This window comes from Bison bison, unplaced genomic scaffold, assembly GCF_000754665.1.
Source record: "Bison bison bison isolate TAMUID 2011002044 unplaced genomic scaffold, Bison_UMD1.0 scf7180017864270, whole genome shotgun sequence".
NCBI classification, from domain to species: Eukaryota; Metazoa; Chordata; class Mammalia; order Artiodactyla; family Bovidae; genus Bison; species Bison bison.
The window spans coordinates 7,170,075-7,193,814 of record NW_011494842.1 but is presented as its reverse complement, the minus strand read 5'-3'; the positions used below and the strand labels follow the sequence as shown (position 1 = coordinate 7,193,814).

General features: G+C 44.4%; 1 protein-coding gene across 2 annotated transcripts in view; it reads left to right on the top strand.

Annotated features, from left to right (window-relative positions):
• The window catches only part of TCP11 (t-complex 11, testis-specific), a 161,242-nt gene extending 138,013 nt beyond the window's left edge, over positions 1 to 23,229 (top strand). For both annotated transcript variants that reach the window (XM_010848637.1, XM_010848638.1), the window contains 7 exons: positions 5,246 to 5,366; positions 18,797 to 19,017; positions 19,728 to 19,864; positions 20,101 to 20,318; positions 20,404 to 20,585; positions 21,556 to 21,722; positions 22,817 to 23,229. In XM_010848637.1, the coding sequence (XP_010846939.1) occupies positions 5,271 to 5,366; positions 18,797 to 19,017; positions 19,728 to 19,864; positions 20,101 to 20,318; positions 20,404 to 20,585; positions 21,556 to 21,722; positions 22,817 to 23,049 (1,254 nt within the window). In that variant the 5' untranslated portion in view covers positions 5,246 to 5,270 and the 3' untranslated portion in view covers positions 23,050 to 23,229. The remainder of the gene's footprint in view (positions 1 to 5,245; positions 5,367 to 18,796; positions 19,018 to 19,727; positions 19,865 to 20,100; positions 20,319 to 20,403; positions 20,586 to 21,555; positions 21,723 to 22,816) is intronic.
• Positions 23,230 to 23,740: the final 511 nt, after the last annotated feature.

The window sequence follows — 23,740 nt, the reverse complement described above, 5'->3', positions numbered from 1 at the left end:
AAGCCAACTTTTTCACTCTCCTCTTTCACTCTCATCAAGAGGCTCTTTAGTTCCTCTTCACTTTCTGCCATAAGGGTGGTGTCATCTGCATATCTGAGGTTATTGATATTTCTCCCAGCAATCTTGATTCCAGCTTGTGCTTTATCCAGTCCAGCATTTGTCATGATGTACTCTGCATATAAGTTAAATGAGCAGGGTGACAATATACAGCTTTGATGTACTCCTTTTCCTATTTGGAACCAGTCTTTTGTTCCATGTCCAGTTCTAACTGTTGCTTCTTGACCTGCACACAGATTTCTCAGGAAGCAGGTCAGGTGGTATGGTATTCCCATCTCTAAGAATTTTCCACAGTTTGTTGTGATCCACACAGTCAAAGGCTTTGGCATAGTCAATAAAGCAAAAGTAGAATGTTACCTACAGTTGTATTAACTGGGAAATCCCTTATTTGGGCCATTCATTCATCAGGCATTTGTTGAGTCATTATGTGACAGGGAAAATTGCTGACTTAGAGGTAACTATAGCTATGACAAATAAGGCACTATCTTTGCTGTCAAGACACTTGTAGGAGAGATAGTTGAATTAGTGACTGCTAAGTTAACTTAGAGCTGTGTATAGAGTTTAATTAAAGTTCTCGGCTGCCTAAGAAACAGGTTTGCCTATGATGACTTGAGTCTTAGAGGTGGTCTGGGTGGGAAGGGATGCTCCTGGCAGAGGACACGGGTTGGAGGCACAGTGGTGTGAACTGAATAAGTGTCTTGGTGTGGTTGAGCATGAAGTGTTATGAAGTAGGAGGAGAGAAGTTAGACAGGGAGGCAGAGCAGTATCAGGAGGGTCATATGAGCTGTTTGTGCTGCTGATGCCAAGAAGCCCCTAATGGACTCTGAGCATGACTTCATAATCAGGATTGCATCTTAGAAAAGTCATTGAATTTAGAATGAATTTGTGGGGAACAGATTAAAAGGGGCAAGACTGAAGGGAGAGGGACCAGTTAATGGCCCTTTGTAGTAGTCTAGGTAAGAGATAATGGTAGGAGCAGATGATTTTAGAGACATTTCAAAAACAATTTATGAAACTTGGAAGATGGAGTGGATGAATGGGATGAGGAGAAAAGCTTTACAACCGATTCTAGTGCGCAATCGACTGTTAGATTATAGTTGGTTACCGTTGCTGATTGAGATTGCAGTGTTGGGAGAGGAATTTTGATTTTTGTTTAACTCATCTTTGTATTGTTTCTTTTTTGTTTTACAAGGAGCATCCATTACTAAGAGGGGATGTTCGATTCCAGAAAACCAATCACTATTGGCAATAACTAGGTGCAGCCTCAGAATTTTCAAGTGGTTCTTTTTCTTCTTATTAGCCTAAGTGTATTGGTCAGAGAAGTCATTTAAATAAGCATTCATAGGAAAGTGAATTCCTTTAAAAAAGTAATAGACAATTTTTAGCATAGTTTAATTTTATTGAAAATAGCTCTCACATTCCCTCCTTTCTCCTACATACAGTTTCCTCTGTTTACATCTTGTATTAGTGTGGTTTATTTGTTATAATTTATGATCCAGTATTAATACATTATTATTAACTCAAGTTTACAGGGGTATTCACTTTCTGTGACGTATATTCTATGGGTTTTGGAAAATGTATAATGACATTTATTCACCATTTCTGTATTCATCATTTCCATATCATACAGAGTAATTTCACTGCCCTAAAATTCCCTATGTTCTATCTATTCATCCTTCCCTCCCTCCCCCTGAAACTTTTGCAAACACTGATCTTTTCACAATCTCTGTAGGTTTTCTGAATTTCATACAGTTGGAGTCATACAGTATGTAGCCTTTTCAGATTGTATTCTTTCAAAAAAAAAAAAAAGACAGATTGTATTGTTTCAACTAGCAATATACATTTAAAGAACTTCCCTGGTGGCCCAGCTGTTAAGGCTCTGTGCTTCCAGTGCAGGGGGCATGGGTTTGATCCTTGATTGGGGAACTAAGATCCTACACGGTATGGCCAAAAAAAAAAAAAATTTAAGTTTCCTCCATGTCTTTTGAGGGCTTGATAGTGCATTTCTTTTTAGTGTTGAATAATATTCTATTGGCTTCCCTGGTGGAAGAATCCTCCTGCCTATGCAGGAGATGCGGGTTTGATCCCTGGGTCAGGAAAATCCCCTGGAGAAGGAAATGGCAACCCACTCCAGTATTCTTGCCTGGGAAAGCCCATAGACAGAGGAGCATGGCAGGCTACAGTCCATGGGGCCACAAGAGAGTCAGACTCTACTTAGCAACTAAATAAAAACAAATACTCCATTGTCTGGATATACCACAGTTTATTTATCCATCACATACAGAATGACATCTTGGTTGCTTCCAAGCTTTGGCAAAAAAATAAAGCTACTATAAATGTCCATGTTTAGGTTTTTGTGTGGATATAAGCTTTCAACTCCTTTGAGTAGGTCCCAGGGAGCACAGTTGTTGGACTGTATGAAAGAGAATGTTTCGTTTTGTAAGAAACTGTGGAACCATCCTCCAGAGTGATGGTCTTCCACTCTGCACTCCTACGAGCAGTGAGTGAGGGTTCCTGTTGCTCCCTGCCCTGGTCAGCATTTGGTGTTGTTGGTGTTCTGGATTTTGGCCATTCTAATAGGTGTGCAGTGGTATCTCATTGTTACTTTAATATACAATTCCCTAATGGTGACTTCAGCCATGAAATTAGAAGATGATTACTTCTTGGCAGGAAAGCTATGACAAACCTAGACAGTGTATTAAAAAGCAAAGACATCATTTGCCTACACAGGTTTGTATAGTCAAGGTTTTGGTCCTTCCAGTAGTCATGTATGGATGTGAGAGTTGGACCATAAAGAAGGCAGAGCATTGAAGAATTGACTCATTTGAAGTGAGGGACTGGAGAAGACTCTTGAGAGTCCCTTGGACAGTAAGGAGATCAAACCAGTCAATCCTAAAGGAAATCAGCCCTGAATACTCATTGGAAGGACTTGATGCTGAAGCTCCAATACTTTGGCCACCTGATGTGAAGAGCCGACTCACTAGAAGAGACCCTGATGCTGGGAAAAACCAAAGGCAGAATGAGAAGAAGGTGACAGAAGATAAGATGATCGAATGGTATCACTGATTCAATGGACATGAACTTGGGCAAACTCTGAGAGATGGTGAGGGACAGGGAGGCCTGGCGTGCTGCAGTCCATGGGGTCTCAATCAGACACAACTTGGGGACCGAACAACAGCAGTGAGACACGAGGTGCAGCATGTGCTTGTTTGCCATCTCTATATATACTTTGGCGAGGTGTCTGTTCAGACCTTTTCCCGTTTTAAAATTGGGTTGTTCTGTAATGACCTACATGGGAAAAGAATTTTTAAAAAGAGTGGATATATGTAAATGTATAACTGACTCACTGCTGTATAAAAGAAACTAACACAATGTTATAAACCGCCTATACTCCAGTAGATTAACTTGAAAAAAATAAAATTGGGTTATTTTCTTATTCTTGAATTTTAAGAGTTCTTTGTATGTTTTGGATACTAGTTCTTTATCAGATATGTGCTTTGCAAAGATTGGAGCTTGTCTTTTCCTTCTCTTAACAGTGACTTTCACAGAGCAGTTTTTAATTTTAAAGAAGTCCAATTTACCAGTTTTTTTCTTCCATGGATCTTGTTTTTGGTATATCTAAAAGGTCATTGCCAAACCCAAGGTCACATAGATTTCTTCTGTTCTAGAAGTTTTAGAGTTTGTTTTTTGCATTGAGGTCTACGCTCTTATTTGTGGAAGGTAGTGATTAAAAGTCTGTGTCTAGGTTCATTTTCTCCCATGTGGATGTCCAGTTGTTCTAGCACTGTTTGTTGAAAAGATTATCCTTTTTAACTGAATTGCCTTTGCTGCTGCTCTTTTCTGGAAGGGGAAAAAAGACCAATATTCTGGCTTCCATGACTGGTTACATGGTAGTGCCATTGAGATTAGGAATACAGGAGGAACAGGTTTGTATGGGAAAGATAGTGAATTCAGTTTTAGATGTGCTGATTTGGAAGTATCTGTAGATAGTTCAGTTCAGTTCAGTCGCTCAGTCGTGTCCAACTCTCTTCGACCCCATGAACCACAGCATGCCAGGCCTCCCTGTCCGTCACCAACTCCCGGAGTTTACCCAAACTCATGTCCATCGAGTCGGTGATGCCATCCAGCCATCTCATCCTCTGCCGTTCCCTTCTCCTCCTGCCCCCAATCCCTCCCAGCATCAGAGCCCTTTCCAATGAGTCAACTCTTCGCATGAGGTGGCCAAAGTACTGGAGTTTCAGCTTCAGCATCAGTCCTTCCAATGAACGCCCAGGGTTGGATCTCCTTGCAGTCCAAGGGACTCTCAAGAGTTCTCCAACACCGCAGTTCAAAACCATCAATTCTTCGGTGCTCAGCTTTCTTCACAGTCCAACTCTCACATCCATACATGACCACTGGAAAAACCATAGCCTTGACTACACGGACCTTTGTTGGCAGAGTAATGTCTCTGCTTTTTAAAATGCTGTCTAGGTTGGTCATAACTTTCCTTCCAAGGAGTAAGCGTCTTTTAATTTCATGGCTGCAATCACAATCTGCAGTGATTTTGGAACCCCCCAAAATAAAGTCTGACACTGTTTCCACTGCTTCCCCATCTATTTCCCATGAAGTGATGGGACTAGATGCCATGATCTTAGTCTTCTGAATGTTGAGCTTTAAGCCAACTTTTTCATTCTCCTCTTTTACTCTCATCAAGAGGCTTTTTAGTTCCTCTTCACTTTCTGCCGTAAGGGTGGTGTCATCTGCATATCTGAGGTTATTGATATTTCTCCCGGCAATAGATAGATGTTGTCAAAGAAGGAAAATCCTTTTCTAGATTTAAGTCTATAAGAAAATGAAAGATCAGTTAGTTCTTTGCTGTATGTGTACGTAAAGGGAAACTAAGTCACATCTTTTCTGCACTAAATGCAGAATCAGTGTTAACGTTCAGCCTGACCTCTGTTCAGGGTTCTTCTTACTGCAGAGAGTGGCTGCACCAGACCGTGAGGAGCCCTTCTGAGAGGTTGTGCCGGTGCCCTTAGTATCCAAGTCTAAAACCCCAGCTAGTTCAGCTCTGCTGCCCTCCATACTTACCTTCCCTTGTCTGTATACTCTTTTTTTAAATCAAATATCGTTTGGGTCTTAGTAGATAGTGACCTTATGGCAGTTTTTGAGTGGAGAAAATAATTTTCTTCATTTAACCCTCTTACAGTCTGGAAGGCAGGATCAGAGAGACCATGCACGATGCCTTTTGGGATCATCTGAAAGAGCGACTATCAGCTACTCCGCCAGACTTCAGCTGTGCTCTTGAACTTCTAAAGGAAATTAAAGAGGTGAGTGACAAACCTTACCTTTGCAGATATAAAGTTTCTGGACAGCTCCTGCTCACTGGAATGTCAGTGGCCAGCAAATCCCAACTGAACATGGTCCATGAATCAGTCAGAGTCTATGATCAATAGACAGAAATCACTCAGTAATTTCAACAAAGAAGTTTTAATATAAAAATTATTATAACAGGGAATTGGAGAAATGAAGGCTTTGGGCTAGTAAGAAGCAGAGAAAACTCTGCTGGAATATAAGATAAAGGAGAGTCCTGTTTCAGCCCTAGGGTAGGGGGAACACCCAAGGACTCAGTTACTCATTTGAGGGCACGGCTGTGCCAGGGGAGCTCTCTGGCCTGTGTGTGCTGTTGACCACCATGCATGGCAGGAGCTGATTGCCAGAGTAGTCGCCTGTGCCCCAGGAGCCTAGCCCTGGAGAAGCAGCCGCTTGCTCTGCAGGAGTCCAGTACTCGAGAAACCTCTCAGCTGCGGGAGCCAGCTGCCTGTAGAGCCACATGGACTACAGGAGCCTGCTGTGAGAGCTTCCAGAACCAGGAAAACTAATTAATAGTACCTTCTGACACTTACCCAGTGTTCACAGCAGCACTGTTTACAGGAGCCAAAACATGCAAACAACCTACATGTCCATCAGCAGAGGAATGGGTGAAGGAGATGGGGAGTACATACGCATAGTGGAGTATTATTCAGCCATAAAAAGAATGAAATAATGCTATTTGCCACAACATAGGGGGACCTAGAGGTTATCATACTAAGCGAAGTAAGTCAGAAAGACAAATATGATATCACGTATATGTGGAATCTAAAATATGCTACCAATGAATTTATTCAACAGACAAACTTACAATTACTAAAGGGGAAAGGCTGCTGCTGCTAAGTCACTTCAGTCGTGTCTGACTCTGTGCGACCCCATAAACGGCAGCCCACCAGGCCCCACCGTCCCTGCGATTCTCCAGGCAAGAACAGTGGAGTGTGTTGCCATTTCCTTCTCCAGTGCAGGAAAGTGAAAAGTGAAAGTGAAGTCGCTCAGTCATGTCCGACTCTTAGCGACCCCATGGACTGCAGCCTACCAGGCTCCTCCGTCCATGGGATTTTCCAGGCAAGAGTACTGGAGTGGGGTGCCATTGCCTTCTCCAAGGGGAAAGGGGAAGGGGATAAATTAGGAGTTTGGGATTAGCAGATGCAAGCTGCTCTGTATAAAACAGATAACAAGGTCCTATTGTATTGCACATGAACTATATTCAATATCCTGTTATAAATCATGTGTATGCTTGTGTGCTAAGTCACTTCAGTCGTGTCCAACTCTTTGCAACCCCATGGACTGTAGCCCGCCAGGCTCCTCTGGCCATGGGATTTCCCAGGCAAGAGTACTGGAGTGGGATGCCGTGCCCTCCTCCAGGGGATCTTCCTGACCCAGGGATCGAACCCATGTGTCTTACATCTCTTGCATTGGCAGGCAGGTTCTTTACCACTAGCACCATCTGGGAAGCCCAAATAATGGAGAAGAATATGAAAAAGAATTTTATTATATGTGTATCTGTAGTCTGAATCACTTTGCTGTACAATGAGAATTAACACAATATTGTAACACAACATTGTAAATCCAGAAAAAAAAAGTGCAGTTTACAGATGAAACACAATTGTTCCATCTGGTAAAGGAAAAATATTTAAAGGACTTCATTTTCTCAGAGCAGAGAAGGGAAGGGTGGATTTGGAGAGGATTTGAGTGGCAATAAATTGATAAATGTCACATTCCATTCCTTTGGTTACTCAGCTTCCATATATACCCTTCTGCTAAGTTGCTTCAGTCGTGTCCGACTCTGCGCAACCCCACAGACAGCAGCCCACCAGGCTCCCGCATCCCTGGGATTCTCCAGGCAAGAACACTGGAGTGGGTTGCCATTTCCTTCTCCAATGCATGAAAGTGAAAAGTGAAAGTGAAGTCACTCAGTTGTGTCCGACTCTTAGTGACCCCATGGACTGCAGCCTACCAGGCTCCTCCATCCATGGGATTTTCCAGACAAGAGTGCTGGAGTGGGGTGCCATTGCCTTCTCCATACCCTTCTACTCACATTCAAATTCCTGAAAACAATTCTGTTTTTACCTAATAAGACATAGCTATCCAGGGAGTTCCCTGGTGGTCCAGTGGTTAGGACTTCTCATTTTCACTGCCAAGGGCCCAGGTTCAATTTCTGATTGGGTAACTAAGATTCCACAAGTTGCGAGGCACGGCCAAAAAAAGAGACAAAAGACATAGCTGTGTCTCTTACAAGTTCTTATCTTTTTCCCCAAGTGAAGAAACTTACAGTCCCAATGGTTGTTATATCTATTGCTGTAGATATCTTCAGTCACTGTCCCACTGAATATTCTGTTCAGTTCAGTCACTCAGTCATGTCCAGCTGTTTGTGATCCCATGGACTGAAGTACGCCAGGCCTCCCTGTCCAACACCAACTCCCGGAGCTTGCTCAAACTCATGTCTATCGAGTAGGTGATGCCATCCAACCATCTCATCCTCTGTTGTCCCCTTCTCCTCCTGCTTTCAATCTTTCCCAACATCAGGGTCTTTTCAAATGAGTCAGTTCTTCACATCAGGTGGCCACAGTATTGGAGCTTCAGCATCAGTTCTTCCAATGAATGTTCAGGACTGATTTCCTTTAGGATGGACTGGTTGGATCTCCTTGCAGTCCAAGGGACTCTCAAGAGTCTTCTCCAACACCACAGTTCAAAAGCATCAATTCTTTAGCACTCAGCCTTCTTTATGGTCCAGCTCTCACATCCATACATGACCACTGGAAAAACCATAGCTTTGACTAGATGGACCTTTGTTGGCAGAGCAGTGTCCCTGCTTTTTAATATGTCTAGGTTGGTCATAGTTTATCTTCCACGGAGCAAGCGCCTTTTAATTTCATGGCTGCAGTCACCATCTGCAGTGATTTTGGAGCCCAAGAAAATAAAGTCTGTCACTGTTTCCATTGTTTCCCCATCTCTTTGCCATGAAGTGATGGGATAAAGTGACGGGACTGGATGCTGTGATCTTCATTTTTTAAATGTTGAGTTTTAAGCCAGCTTTTCACTCTCCTCTGTCACTTGCATCAAGAGGCTCTTCAGTTCCTCTTTGCTTTCTGCCATAAGGGTGGTGTCATCTGCATATCTGAGGTTGATATTTCTCCCAGCAATCTTGATTCCAGCTTGTGCTTCATCCAGCCTGGCATTTCTCATAACGTACTCTGCATATACAGTGAAATAAGCAGGATGACGATATACAGCCTTGACGTACTCCTTTCCCAATTTGGAACCAGTCCGTTGTTCCATGTCTGGTTCTAACTGTTGCTTCTTGACCTGCATACAGATTTCTCAGGAGGCAGGTCAGGTGTCTGGTATTCCCATCTCTAAGAATTTTGTGCAGTTTGTTGTGATCCACACACTCAAAGGCTTTAGTTTAGTCAATAAAGCAGAAGTAGATGTTTTTCTGGAACTCTCTTGCTTTTTCGATGATCCAGTGGCTGTTGGCAGTTTGATCTCTGGTTCCTCTGCCTTTTCTAAATCCAGCTTAAACGTCTGGAAGTTCTCGGTTCATGTACTATTGAAGCCTGGCTTGGAGAATTTTGAGCATGACTTTGCTAGCAAGTGAGATGAGTGCAACTGTGCAGTAGTTGGAGCATTCTTTGGCATCGCCTTTCTTTGGGATTGTAGTGAAGGCTGACCTTTTCCAGTCCTGTGGCCACTGCTGAGTTTTCCAAATTTGCTGACATATTGAGTTATTTTGGCATATTGTTATGCTGGCATATTGAGAATATTGTTACCTATAGGCTAAACTGTAAAATTTAACTTCCAACAACCTATGTATAAAATAATAATGAGGTTCCTTAAAAAACTAAAACAGAGCTACCGTATGATCCAGCAATCCCACTCCTGGGCATGTATCCAGAGAAAAGTGAAAATGAAGTCGCTCAGTCGTGTCTGACTCTGTGCAACCCCATAGACAGCAGCCCACCAGGCTCCCCCATCCCTGGGATTCTCCAAGCAAGAACACTGGAGTGGGTTGCCATTTCCTTCTCCAAATCCAGAGAAAACCATAATTCAAAAGATACATGTGCCCCAGTATTCATTGCAGCACTGCTTACTGTAGCTAAGACATGGAAGCACCCTAAATGTCCTTAGACAGATGAATGGATAGAGAAGATATGGTACATATGCACAATGGGATATTACTCAGCCATAAAAAGAATGAAGTGATGCCATTTGCAGCAATATATACACACTACGGTGTGTATAATCTGGGCATTCCCTGGTGGTCCAGAGGCTGACACCATGCTCCCAATGCAGGAGACCTGGGTTCGATTCCTGATCAGGGAACTAGGTCCCACAGGCTGCATGCAGGCGGAGCTCCTCTGAGAAAGGAGGCTTGGCATACGCAAAGGCAGGATCGAGCCTCAGCATGCAACTAAGACCTGGCACAGAAAAATAAATAAATTAATAAATGTGAAAAAGTAGATAATCTAGTAAGGACTTACTGTAAAGCACAATAGACTCCTTGATATTCTGTAATAACCTATATGGGAAAAGAATCTGAAAAAGATAAATCACTTTGCTGTACCCCTGAAACTAACATGACATTGTAAATCAATTATACTCCAATATGAAATAAAAATTAAAAACAGTAATGGGAGAGAGAAGAAAATGGTTAGCATATACAAATAAACCCATGCTTATAAGAAGCAGAGAGAAAATGTATGGTCTTTGTTTCTGTAATGGTCACAGGGCTGTGTTTGGTATCTGTGGTTTCATTTTATGATTCATGCCATATTTTCCTTGTCTTCCGGTGTTGGGTTTTTTTATCTGACAGAGTGACCCAAACCTTCATTGCCAAAGAGTCTGAGTGCTCAGGCATTTTTCTTTTGCTGTTTGTATGCTGTGGTTTCCCCTTGACCTTTATTATTGGGTATGGAAATACCAAGAAGTACCTCAGAATCTTCCAGATTCCAGACACAGTCCTTCTTGCCCCCAGTGTGCAGCAGCAGCCCAGCTTTCTCTTGGTGCTCAGGGTCAGGTATTCTAGTCCAGAGAGGAACTCCTTTTTTGCCTTGTTGGCTCAGTGATGTTGTTGTTCAGTTGCTAAGTTGTGTCCAACTCTTTGCGACCCCATGGACTGTAGCACACCAGGCTCCTCTGTCCTTCACTGTCTCCTGGAATTTGTTCAAATTCATGTCCATTGAGTTGGTGATGCTATCTAGCCATCTCATCCTCTGCCGCCCTTTCTCCTTTTGTCTTCAGTCTTTGCCAGCATCAGAGTCTTTTCCAATGAGTCAGCTCTTTGCATCAGGTGGCCAAAGCATTGGAGCTTCCGCATCAGTCCTTCCAATGAATATTCAGGGTTGATTTCCTTTAGGATTGACTGGTTTGATCTCCTTGCAGTCCAAGGGACTCTCAAGAGTCTTCTCTAACACCACAGTTGGAAAGCATCAATTCTTCAGCGCTCAGCCTTCTTTATAGTCCAACTCTCACATCCATACATGACCACAGGAAAAACCATAGCCTTGACTAGATGGACCTTTGTCAGCAAAGTGATGTCTCTGCTTTCTAATACACTGTCTAGGGGGCTGTCTTACCTTCTAATTCTGTGGAACCAGTGCAAGCATTCCTCCCAAATCAGCAGGGCCCGAAGTTGGCAGGATGGGAAACAAAAGTTCTGCAAGTGGGTTTTTAGATTTAATAGAGAGAGCAGCCAGCCCTACTTCCACCCCTGATTCTGGGACCAAGTCTTCTCTCTTTAGGGAACAGCACTGCATAATAGTTTTGATTCAAAGCATATATTGCATCTTGCAAGACAGAACTTCTTCAGTTCAGGATATTATCTCTCAGCTAATGCTATAACTGAGTCTTCAATAAGCCATTCCACTTTTCAGTTAAGATCAGTCAACTTTCTGTGAGGGGGCATGTGGGTATGAACCCATTGCTGTACTTTCTTGGCTGTAAAATGAGTTCCTTGATCAGATGCAATGCTGTGGGGCATGCCAGAACCCAGACAGTGGATAAGGCCTTCTGTGAGATTCTGTGAGTACATGGGTTTTGGTGCCTAACAGAGGTAGAGAAGACAGCTTTATATTCAGAATGTGTTTGTTCCATTGAAGGTGAGTCTTTGCCCCCTCAGTGAAGGAAGAGGTCCAGAAAGGTCCTAAACAAATCGTCTGCTACCAGATGGCTGGCTGATCCTCCCTGGGGGAGCAGTGCCACATTACAGACTTAGTTGTTTGTGTTTTGGGGGATTTTTTTTTATTATGGTAAGCATAAACTTTTTGCCATTTTAATAATGTTAACGGTTACAATAATGTTAAGGGTTACAATTCAGTGGCATTTACAATGTTATGCACCCATCACCATTATCCATTTCCAAAATGTTTTCATCTTTGCAAACAAAATTAAACAGTAACTCCTCATATACCTCTTCCCTCAGTGCCTGGTAGCTTCTATTTTATCTTCGGTCTCTGTGAATTTGACTGCTGTAAGTACCTCACATAAGTGGATCATACAACATTTGTCCTTATGCATATGGCAAATTTTACTTAGCATAATGTTTTCAAGGTTGGTCCTCATTGTAGCATGGATCAGAGCGTCATCTCTTTCTGTGGCTGAAAATACTCCATTGTATGGATAATCCTACATTTTGTTAATCCATGCATCTGCTGTTGGGCGTTGGTGTTGTTTTCCCATTTTTGCTGTTGTGAATAGTGCTGCTGGGGGGACATTTGTGTCCAAGGCTTTGTTTGGGCATCTCTTTTCCCATCTTTGGGATATACGCCCAGGAGTGGAACTGCAGCATCATGTGATGATGTTTAATTTTCTGAGAAACCACTGGAGCGTTTTCCACGGTGTCTTAGCATTTACATTCCCACCAGAAATGTGCCTATTTCTCAACATTTTCACTGACTTTTCAGCATGTATTTTTCCTTTTTTAAAAACATTAGACATCTTCCCCTGGTGCAGCCACGTCTGACGCGGAGTCTTGTTGTGGTTTTGACTTGCATTTCCCTTGTGGCCCGTGGTGATGAGTATCTCCCTGTGCTTGGCGCTGTCTTCTGCATTGTCTTTGGAGAAATGTTTACTCAAGTCCTTTGCCCATTTTAAAATTGAGTTGTCTTTTTGTTGTTGAGTTGTAAAAGTTCCTTAAACATTCTGCATCCTTGACCCTTGTTAGATAAATGATTTGCAGATATTTTCTTCAGTTCTGTGGGTAGCTCCCCCCCTACTTTGCTTGATGTGTCCCTTGATGCACAAATGTTTTAATTTTAACGAAGCCCAATTCATCTAGTCTGTGATAACTTCTGTTTTTGGTGTCATATCTTGTGAAATCCAAAATTGTGAAGATTTGCTCCTGTTTTCTTCTGAGAATTTCCGAACTTAAGCTCTTATGTTTAGGTCTTCTACCCAATTTGAGTTATATTTTATTTGGTGTAGGTATGGTTCAACTTAACTTTTCTGCATGTGGATATCCAGTTTTCCCCAATACCATTTGTTGAAAAGACTGTCCTTTCCCCATTGAATGGCCTCGGCATTGTTTTCAAAAACCATGTGACCATACGTCCAGGTTTTATTTCTGGGCTCTGTATTCTAGCGTGCTTTGTGTGTCTCCTTACGCCAGTATATAGGTGTCTTATGGGCCACTTTCATCTGACGATAGGTGGCTGTGTGCATGTCCAGTCTGGTGCCTAGGTCGGTCAGACAACGCCTGACGGGACGCTCAGGCCACATCTTACCCATTGTCCGTGTTAAGGTGTTTGCTTTCTCCCAAGGGTCAAGAGCAAGCCAGAATGATTTCTCCAAAGGCAAATAGTTATCCCCAGAAGAGGGCATAGGTTTGCTCCCAAATCCTAGAAGTCTGTGCTGTGCTGCTCCTGTCGGTACTTGCTCAGAGGGTGTGTACAGCATCCACAACTCGCCAGGGACACTTCAGGTATCATCAAGTCTCCTGGCTCGGGCTGGGCTTGCTGCAGAGCCTAAGTTTTGCTTGGTTCCTCTTGAAACTGGCAGCCTTGTGAGTGACTCTAAATGAATGTCACAGTAGCAGTCTCAAATGTGGTGTATGTTACCTTGAAAATCTACAAAGATGGACAAGTGTTTTGCCTTTTTTCATGATGGGTTGTTTGATGTGCAGCAGCTTATCTTTCATCTTGGAGTGGATGGCTTGACAGGCTCAGATCACTGAAACTCTTAAATCACTTCCCTGAGGTCATGGGCTGCCCATTCTTACAGGGATTATCTGCCAGGCTCTAGTTTGCATGTTTTTTTGAGACATTTTAAGTACTTGCTACTTTCTGCTCATCAGGTCCACTGGACGTGTGGCCATTTGAGTTCAAACCTCACTCACTGTGCAGATTTTGTATCAGTCAGGGTCCAGTCAGGCAGAAGAAACCACAGGGTGATTTGAACAAGGAAACGCTGCTGTGCTGTGGGAACTTGCTGGCAAGAGCACCCTGGAGCCTGGAAAGAGCCTCTTCCTCTTGCTGTGTCTCTTTAGCACCCTCTGCCGGCAGAACATAACACTGTGCCAGCCCGCAGAGGAAAACGAAAGGGCCCAGCGCATTTTCCCAGAGTAGGCACTGACGGGCCGATTTGGAACTGAGGCTCCGGATGCATAATTGGCATAGTTTATCATTTAAATGGACAGTGCGGAGCAGGTTTTACTTGTTCAAGATGAAGCTAAATAGTTGGGACCTTGCTGTGACGATACAGTATTCCATTCAATTATTAATAACTAACACTATTCCTCACCATCACCAATATCTGTATATTACCGAGGCACAGATGCGAATAAGACAGTCTCTGTCCACAGGGAACTTATATATTTTTCTGTTAATAAGTTATTTTCAAGGGACTTTTAACAGTTCCTTTGCCTATTTCATTCTTTGAAGTAAAATTTAAACCTCAAAAATGCTTGCTTTGGTAAATTAAGAGTACCTCCTCAGATTTCCCTGGTGGCGCAGTGGATAGGAGTCCGCCCGCCAGTGCAGGGGACACAGGTTCAATCCCTGGTCCAGAAAGATCCCACATGGTGCAGAGCAGCTAAGCCCGTGTGCGGCAACAGAGCCCACGCTCTGCAGCCCGTGTGCTGCAACTACTGGAGCCCATGCACCTAGCGCCTGTGCTCTGCAGCAGAAGCCACCGCAGCGGGGAGTAGCTGCCGCTTCATGCAACCAGAGAAAGCCTATGCAAAAGCAACAAAGACTCGGTGCAGCCAAAAATAAGTAAATAAAATAAAAATTTAAGAAGATTTTTAAAGAGTACTTTAGCACCATGTGATGCTGTATGTTTTATATCTGTGTACCTTGCATTTCTTTTTTACGATACCCCTTGATTTTACTTATCTCTTTATCTCAATCTGTGTAGAAAATGATATACTTACTGCTGCTATCATTGATCCCCTAAACCCTTGAACTTTCACTGGTCCCTAAACAAAGATAAATAATATTCTTTAAGAAATTGACGGGCCTCACTTCTTTTTTTAAAAAAAATTTTTTTGGATTATAGTTGATTTACAATATTGTGTTAATTTCTGCTGTACAACAAAATATTCAGTTATACATATAACCACTCTTTTTTAGATTATTTTTCCATATAGGTCATAGAGTATTGAGAAGAGTTCCCTGTGCTATAAAGTAGGTCCTTATTAGTTACTATTTTATATATAATAGTGCATATTGTCTTTTCCAGTCTCCCAATTTATACCTTTCCTCTCCCCCACTGCTTTCCACCCTGGTAACCATGAGTTTGTTTTCTACGTCTGTGGCTCTATTTCTGTTTTGTAAATAAATTCATTTGTACCATTGTTTTAGATTCCATATGTCATTTCAGTTCAGTCACTCAGTCATGTCCGACTCTTTGCGACCCCATAGACTGCAGCACACCAGGCCTCCCTGTCCATCACCAACTCCCAGAGTTTACTCAAACTTGTGTTCATGGAGTCAGTGATGCCATCCAACCATCTCATCCTCTGTCGTCCCCTTCTCCTCCCACCTTCAGTCTTTCCCAGCATCAGGATCTTTTTTAATGAGTCAGTTCTTTGCAACAGGTGGCCAAAATATTGGAGTTTAAGCTTCAGCATCAGTCCTTCCAGTGAATATTCAGGACTGATTTCCTTTAGGATGGACTGGTTGGATCTCCTTGCAGTCCAAGGGACTCTCAAGAGTCACCTCCAACACCACAGTTCAAAAGCATCATTCTTCGGCGCTCAGCTTTCTTTATAGTCCAACTCTCACAACCATACATGACTACTGGAAAAACCATAGCCTTGACTAGATGGACCTTTATTGGCAAAGTAATGTCTTCGCTTTTAAATATGCTGTCTAGGTTGGTCATAACTTTTCTTTCAAGGGGCAAGAGTCTTTTAATTCATGGCTGCAGTTACCATCTGCAGTGATTTTGGAGCCCAAGAAAATAAAGTCTGTCACTGTTTCCACTGTTTCCTCATCTATTTGCCATGAAGTGATGGGACCAGATGCCATGATCTTAGTTTTCTGAATGTTGAATTTTAAGCCAACTTTTTCACTCTTCTCTTTCACTTTCATCAAGAGGCTCTTTAGTTCCTCTTCGCTTTCTGCCATAAGGGTGGTGTCATCTGCATATCTGAGGTTATTGATATTTCTCCTGGCAATCTTGATTCCAGCTTGTACTTCATCCAGCCCAGCATTTCTCATTAAGTACTCTGCATATAAGTTAAATAAGCAGGGTGACAATCTACAGCCTTGATGTACTTCTTTCCCAATTTGGAACCAGTCTGTTGTTCCATATCCGGTTCTAACTATTGCTTCTTGACCTGCATACAGATTTCTCAGGAGGCAGGTAAGGTGTCTGATATTCCCATCTCTTGAAGAATTTTCCACAGTTTGTTGTGATCCATACAGTCAAAGGCTTTAGCAGAAGTCAGTAAAGCAGAAGTAGATTTTTTTTGGAACTCTCTTGCTTTTTCGATGATCTGGCAGATGTTGGCAATTTGATCTCTGGTTCCTCTGCCTTTTTCTAAATCCAGCTTGAACATCTGGAAGTTCACGGTTCATGTACTGTTGAAGCCTGGCGTGGAGAATTTTGAGCATTACTTTACTAGCTTGTGAGATGAATGCAAATGTGCAGTAGCTTGAACCTTCTTTGGCATTGCTTTTCTTTGGGATCGGAATGAAAACTGACCTTTTCCAGTCCTGTGGCCACTGGTGATTTTTCCAAATTTGCAGGCATATTGAGTGTAGCACTTTCACAGCATCATCTTTTAGGATTTGAAATAGCTCAACTGGAATTTCATCATCTCCACTAGCTTTGTTTGTAGTGATGCTTTCTAAGGCCCTCTTGACTTTGCATTCCAGGATGTCTGCCTCTAGGTGAGTGATCCCACCATCATGGTTATCTGGGTCATGAAGATCTTTTTTGTACAGTTCTTCTGTGTATTCTTGACATCTCTTCTTAATATCTTCTGCTTCTGTTAGGTCCATACCATTTCTGTCCTTTATTGTGCCCATCTTTGCATGAAAAGTTCCCTTGGTATCTCTAATTTTCTTGAAGAGATCTCTAGTCTTTCCCATTCTATTGTTTTCCTCTATATCTTTGCATTGATCGCTAAGGCAGGCTTTCTTATCTCTCCTTGCTATTCTTTGGAACTCTGCATTCCAAATGGGTATATCTTTCCTTTTCTCCTTTGCCTTTCACTTCTCTTCTTTTCACAGCTATTTGTAAGCCCTCCTCAGACAACCACTTTGCCTTTTTGCGTTTCTTTTTCTTGAGGGTGGTTTTGATCACTGTACAATGTCACAGACCTCCGTCCATAGTTCTTCAGGCACTCTGATCAGATCTAATCCCTTGAATCTATATGTCACTTCCACTGTATAATTGTAAGGGATTTGCTTAGGTCATACCTGAATGGTCTGGTAGTTTTCCCCACTTCCTTCAATTTAAGTCTGAACTTTGCAATATGGAGTTCATGATCTGAGCCATAGTCAGCTCCTGGTCTGGTTTTTGCTGACTGTATAGAGCTTGTCCATCTTTGGCTGCAAGGAATATAATCAGTCTGATTTTGGTGTTGACCATCTGGTGATGTCCATGTGTAGAGTCTTCTCTTGTGTTGTTGGAAGAAGGTGTTTGCTATGACCAGTGCGTTCTCTTGGCAGAACTCTATTAGCCTTTGCCCTGCTTCATTCTGTACTCCAAGGCCAAATTTGCCTGTTACTCCAGGTGTTTCTTGACTTCCTAGTTTTGCATTCCAGTCCCCTATAATGAAAAGGACATCTTTTTTGGGTGTTAGTTCTAGAAGGCCTCGTAGGTCTTCATAAAACCGTTCAACTTCAGCTTCTTCAGCATTACTGGTTAGGGCATAGACTTAGATTACTATGATGTTGAATGTTTTGCCTTGGAAATGAACAGAGATCATTCTATCATTTTTGAGATTGCATCCAAGTACTGCATTTCAAACTCTTTTGTTGACTATGATGGCTACTCCATTTCTTCTAAGGGATTCCTGCCCGCAGTAGTGGATATGATGGTCATCTGAGTTAAATTCACCCATTCCAGTCCATTTTAGTTCGCTGATTCCTAGAATGTCAACATTCACTCTTGCCATCTCCTGTTTGACCACTTCCAATTTGCCTTGATTCATGGACCTAACATTCCAGGTTCCTATGCAATATTTTCTTTGCAGCATTGGACTTTACTTCCATCACCAGTCACATCCACAACTGGGTACTGTTTTTGCTTTGGCTCCATCTCTTCATTCTTTCTGGAGTTTCCATATGTAAGTGATATATATTTGTCTTTCTCTGTCTGATTTCACTCGGTATGACAGTCTCTAGGTCCGTCTATGCAAATGGCATTCTTTCTTTCTTTTTTATGACTAATGTTCCATTGTATATATGTATGACGTCATCTTTATCCATCCCTGATGATGAACTTTAGGCTGTTTCCAGTAGTCCTGCTATTGTAAGTAGTGTTGCCGTGAACATTGGAGTGCATGTATTATTTCAAATTATGGTATTCTCTGGATATATGCCCAGGAATGGGAGTGCAGGGACGTATCATAGCCCTATTTTTAGTTTTTTAAGGAACTTCCACACTGTTCTCCACATTGAATGTACCAGTTTATATGCCCACCAACCGTATATAGAGGGTTTCCTTTTCTCCACACCTTCTCCAGCTTTTATTGTTTATAGATGTTTGATGGCCATTCTGACCAGTGTGAGGTGATACCTCACTATAGTTCTAATTTGCATTTCTCTAATAATGAGTGATGTTGAGCATCTTTTCATGTGCTTTTTGTAAGGGACCTAACTTCTTGATCCTTAAAAGACATAGGCTGGGATGTCTCTGGCTGAAGGGGGATTGTCCATTAGAGAGAGTTGGGGGCTCTGAACAGAAAGCATCTCATCCTCTGACTTTCTTTCCTGGGCAGATCCTGCTGTCGCTGCTATTACCACGCCAGAACCGCCTAAGAAGTGAGATTGAAGAAGCCCTGGACATGGACCTCCTTACGCAGGAAGCAGAACACGGGGCCCTGAATGTCCCTCATCTCTCCAAGTACATTCTCAACATGATGACTCTGCTGTGTGCACCGGTTCGTGATGAGGCAGTGCAGAAACTGGAGAACATCTCAGACCCTGTTTGGTTACTGAGGTGTGAAGCTTGACCACTGGGCCGGGCACAGCTGGGCGGGACACTGACTCACAGCTGCTGTCTCTTCCCCACTGAAGACCTGACTGGACTCCTCTTTTCCGTGGTCCATTCGCTTTTCTTTTCTGAAGATGGCCTTAGATTGATTTGGCTCCCTGTGTACCATCCTACCGTAGGTCACTGGAGTATGTAATCCTTTCTTCCAAGGAACTCAGACACCCCTATGCCAGGCTTTCTTATTGCAGTTCACACAATGTGAAGATAGAGATTGGAGACGATCCCTTTTTCAGAGTTATAGAAACCAAGACCCAGAAAGTTTAAAAAAAAAGTGAATTGTCCAGAAATAGCATCAGAAATAACATCAGATGTAATCTTACTGTTCAGAGAGATTTGTTGTCATGCTGATGTATTTCCTTCTACTGACTACTTTTTTTTTTTAAAGAGACATAGAATGGCTGGTGTGAAAAAGTCCAAAGGCTGCAACATCCAGAGACTTACTTGCTGCTAGTGCTGCCAGTCATTCACTCTGGGCCTTGGGTCCTGGGCCACAGTGCCATCTTTTGTAAATTTCAGAGGCGAGACCTAAAGCCCCTCCCACCTCTAGAATACAGTGATTTAATGATACCTTGTGTAGGTTCCCCGCCCTGCCCCCACTGGAGAAAGTAGGGAAACATCCTTTCATAGTATAAATATTCCATTTTCTCCTGTGTCAGAGGGATCTTCCAGGTTCTGGGCCTGATGAAAATGGACATGGTGAACTACACTATCCAGAGCCTTCAGCCCCAGCTGCAGGAACATTCCATCCAGTACGAACGAGCGAAATTTCAGGACCTTCTCAACAAGCAGCCCAGTATGTATATAAACTTGAGGGAGAGCGGGGGTGGGGGTGGGGAGTATGACCTTGGGTTCTGGCTTTATGATGTGGGAGGGAACTCTGCCTCTGTTTAAGAACAGAGTTTCTCGCTCAGACTAGGGGCGGCAGAAGGCTGCTGGCCCGACCAAAGCGTTTCCCTGCTGAGGGGAGGAGACCTCACCCGCGGTCCCCAGGCCGCAGGGCGGTGCTGAGGGGGCCTCCGCTCTGCGCAGGCCTCCTGGATCACACCGCACGCTGGCTGACCCGCGCGGCCGCACAGCTGTCCGCGCCACCGCCCAGCGGCCCCGACGCCGCCGACGCTGCCAGCTCGCCCTGCTCCTCCCCCGGCGAGGCGGCCAGCAGCCCGGAGCCCCTCAGCCCCACCATGGTGCTGTCCCAGGGCTTCCTGAACCTCCTCCTCTGGGACCCTGAAGACGACGAGTTCCCTGAGGTAGGAGGGGGCGCCCGGCCCTGTGGTGTGGGCGCAGGGCCTGCCCGGGGCCGCCCCCTAACGGCCCGCCCCGCCTGCCCCCCAGACCCTGCTGACGGACCGAGCGCGGCTGCAGGAGCTGGAGGCACAGCTGCGCCAGCTAACCATCCTGGCCTCCGTTTTGCTGGTTTCCAGCAGCTTCTCTGGCAGCGTCCTGTTTGGCTCACCTCAGTTTGTGGATAAGCTGAAACGCGTAACCAGAGCCCTGTTGGAGGAGTTCAAGTCCAGGTGAGCTGCAGAGGTCTGTTTTAGACCAAAGTGGGGTGAGGACACAGCCGCTGAGGCAGGATGCCTCGCGTTCCCATGAACCGCAGAAAGGCCCTGTGGACTCAGCCACAGAGATGCGGGGTGTCTTTCCTTAAGTGCTCTTGAGGCTGCTTTTTTAAAATTTTTATCGAGGTGTAATTGATTTACAGTGTCGTGTTAGTTTCAGGTGCACAGCAACGTAAATCGGTCACACATTTATCCGCTCTTTTTAAGATTCTTTTCCCGCACGGGCGTTACAGAGTATTGAGTAGAGCTCCCTGTGCTACATAGCAGGTCCTTATTAGTGATCTGTTTTATATGTAGTAGTGAATATATGCATCAATCTCAATCTTCCAATTTATCTCCCTTGAGACTTCTGACAAAGAAAAATAAAACTTTCTTCCAACAGGGCAGTAAGGAGGATTGTTTACTGTAAAATGATTCCATGTTGTTGCTACAGAGGAGCCTTTCTCTAGTTGTGTGGGCTGGTCTTACCTAACTCCAGGAGCCAGTCAGCAGTGTTGGCTGAGCGCCTGCTGCGTGCAGGGTGACACACCCTGGGAGAGGAGACAGTGGAATCCGAAGGCCAGGTTTGTTATTGTAATTGTGAGAGCAGGACAGATGACCGTGGAAAATGTCCAAGAAAGTCTTAGAAGTGCACATATATACATTACATGGAGTTGGAACCTTCTGAGTGGATATGCAACCCCTGTCCAGAGCTGATTTTATAGTTTATCTCGTTTTCTAAGAAGAACGTGGTATCACACAGAGAATACTGTCTGGAGGGTAACGGTGGAAACCCTGCCCTGCACACCGGGCTCAAGCTCCCAGGGTCTGGGGTGAGGGCGGCAGGGTGGCCGGGCGTCTCCCTGGTGTGGGCCTGACTTACGGTGTGGAGCATCGGGGCTCGTGGCCACCCCTGGGTCCCAGCTCGCTCTCCTCCATGGTCTAGGCCTGAGGAGGAGGCTATGCTGACTGTGAGCGAACAGGTGGCTCAGGAGATCCACCAGAGCCTCAAGAACATGGGCCTGGCTGCTCTGAGCAGCGACAACACGGCCTCTCTGATAGGGCAGCTCCAGGACGTCGCCAGGAAGGAGAACTGTGTCCGCAGCGTCATTGGTGAGTGTGCCCGTCGGGGCGAGAATGGTGAAGGGAGAGGCCGATCCCGACCCCTGGACATTGCTCACCGAGCCATTTAACAATAAAAAGTGTGATAACTGGACAGGTCACTGGGTAGGCTTTAGTTTTTGCAAAATGCTGGGTTGAAAATACATGCCTTTTAGTTTAAAGACTGCCTCTATGAGGTTTCCCTGGTTGTCCAGTGGTTAAGACCCCACGCTTCCACTGCAGGGGGCTTGGGTTTGATCCTTGGTCAGGGAAGTTCTGCATGCTGTGAGGTGCAACCAAAAAGTTTTTAAGAAGATAAAAAAGACTGACTCTGTTGGTTCTAAGGGAGATTTGCACCAGCAATTCATGGCTTCTCGGTGTGGCATACTGTCCAACTTGGTTAAGTCATCCTTGGCTTTCTGGGTCATTTCTGATGGCTTCCCAGGTAGCTCAGTCGTAAAGAATCTGCCCACCAAAGCAAGAGCTACAGGAGCTGTGGGTTTGATCCCTGGGTCAGGAAAATCCCCTGGAGGAGGAATGGCAATCCACTCTAGTATTCTTGCCAGGATAATCCCATGGACAGAGGAGCCTGCCAGGCTACAGTTCATGGGGTCACAAAGATTTGGCATACTGTCCAACTTGGCTAAGTCATCCTTGACTTTCTGGGTCATTTCTGGCTACAGTCCAAGACATGTGACACCCACCCCCTGCCAACAAGAAATTGATGCTGAATTAGGTTGGGGGACATGTCCCCAAAGCAGGGATTTCCCCTCTCCCACGTTGAATTGGCAGCTGTGAACTTGACTTAGCTCTTAACCTCAGCCATCTGAAGGGTCAGTCGAAGATCCTCCTGTTGCATCAGACAATAGGATCTATCTGACGGATACTTCAGGAATCTTTTGAATAGAAATGTACTAGCCTAGTAGTTTTGGATCTTTGCTCTGTCCTTAGAAGCTGGGTCCCTTTCCAAACAAAACAGATGTCCTTCTCTCTAGGTGAGTGGGTGAGTCAGTGTGTATCTCATTTAACTTTGAAGTTAGGAGTGTGGTGGGCAGTGTTTCCCCCTGAAGATTATTTGCCTTCTCACTATCTTTCCCTACTCACAGATCAGCGGATCCACTTGTTCCTCAAATGCTGTTTGGTTCTTGGTGTGCAGCGGTCTCTGCTGGACCTCCCTGGAGGCCTCACCCTCATCGAGGCAGAGCTGGCAGAACTGGGCCAGAAGTTCGTCAGCCTCACACACCACAATCAGCAGGTGTTCGGCCCCTACTACACGGAGATCTTAAAGAGCCTCCTCCCCCCAGCTCAGGTGCTGGAGACAGAAGTGGCATCTCTCTGATGGCGCTGGCTCGGGCTCTGGCTCCTTGGACCCAGCAGCGAAGCCCGCCATCTTCCTGGGGTGACGTCACCAAGCAGCACACCCTCTCCCCGCCTGCAGCCAGTGCGCCACGCTGTAGTGACCTCGTGTGTGAGCTCCAGCTGGCCCAAATGCGTCCACCAATAAACTTCTGAACTGCAAGCAAGCCCCCGCTTCGTGTGCCGCAGCCGTGGCCAGGCCCTGCATGCTCAGCCGCCCACTAGCCGAGCAGCCAGCAGGCCCCGGTTTTTCCTCCAGGTGCCGCCTTCAGCACACGGAGCAGAGAAGCTAAGACACCCGGTACTAACACTGTTCTCTGAGGGTAAAGGTATTTCTCTAAGGGCTCTGAAAACTCTGTGGAATTACTTAAAGTGTGAGTGTATTTCTGGAATTTAGGAGTTTGTTTTGTCTAATTCAGTTCAGATTTGGGCATGATTGAAAAAAATTATTGGAAACCTCATTTCCAGGACCAAATTCCCCTAAAGGTTTCATTCTTTTTTTTTTTTTTTAAAGTTTTATTTGGCTATGCTGGGTCTTAGCTGTGGGATCTTTAGTTGTGGCAGACTGACTCCCAGCTGTGGCATGTGGGATCTAGTTCCCTGACCAGAGATCAAACCTAGGCCCCCTGCTTTGGGAGCTGGGAGTCTTAGCCGCCAGAGCACCAGGAACGTTC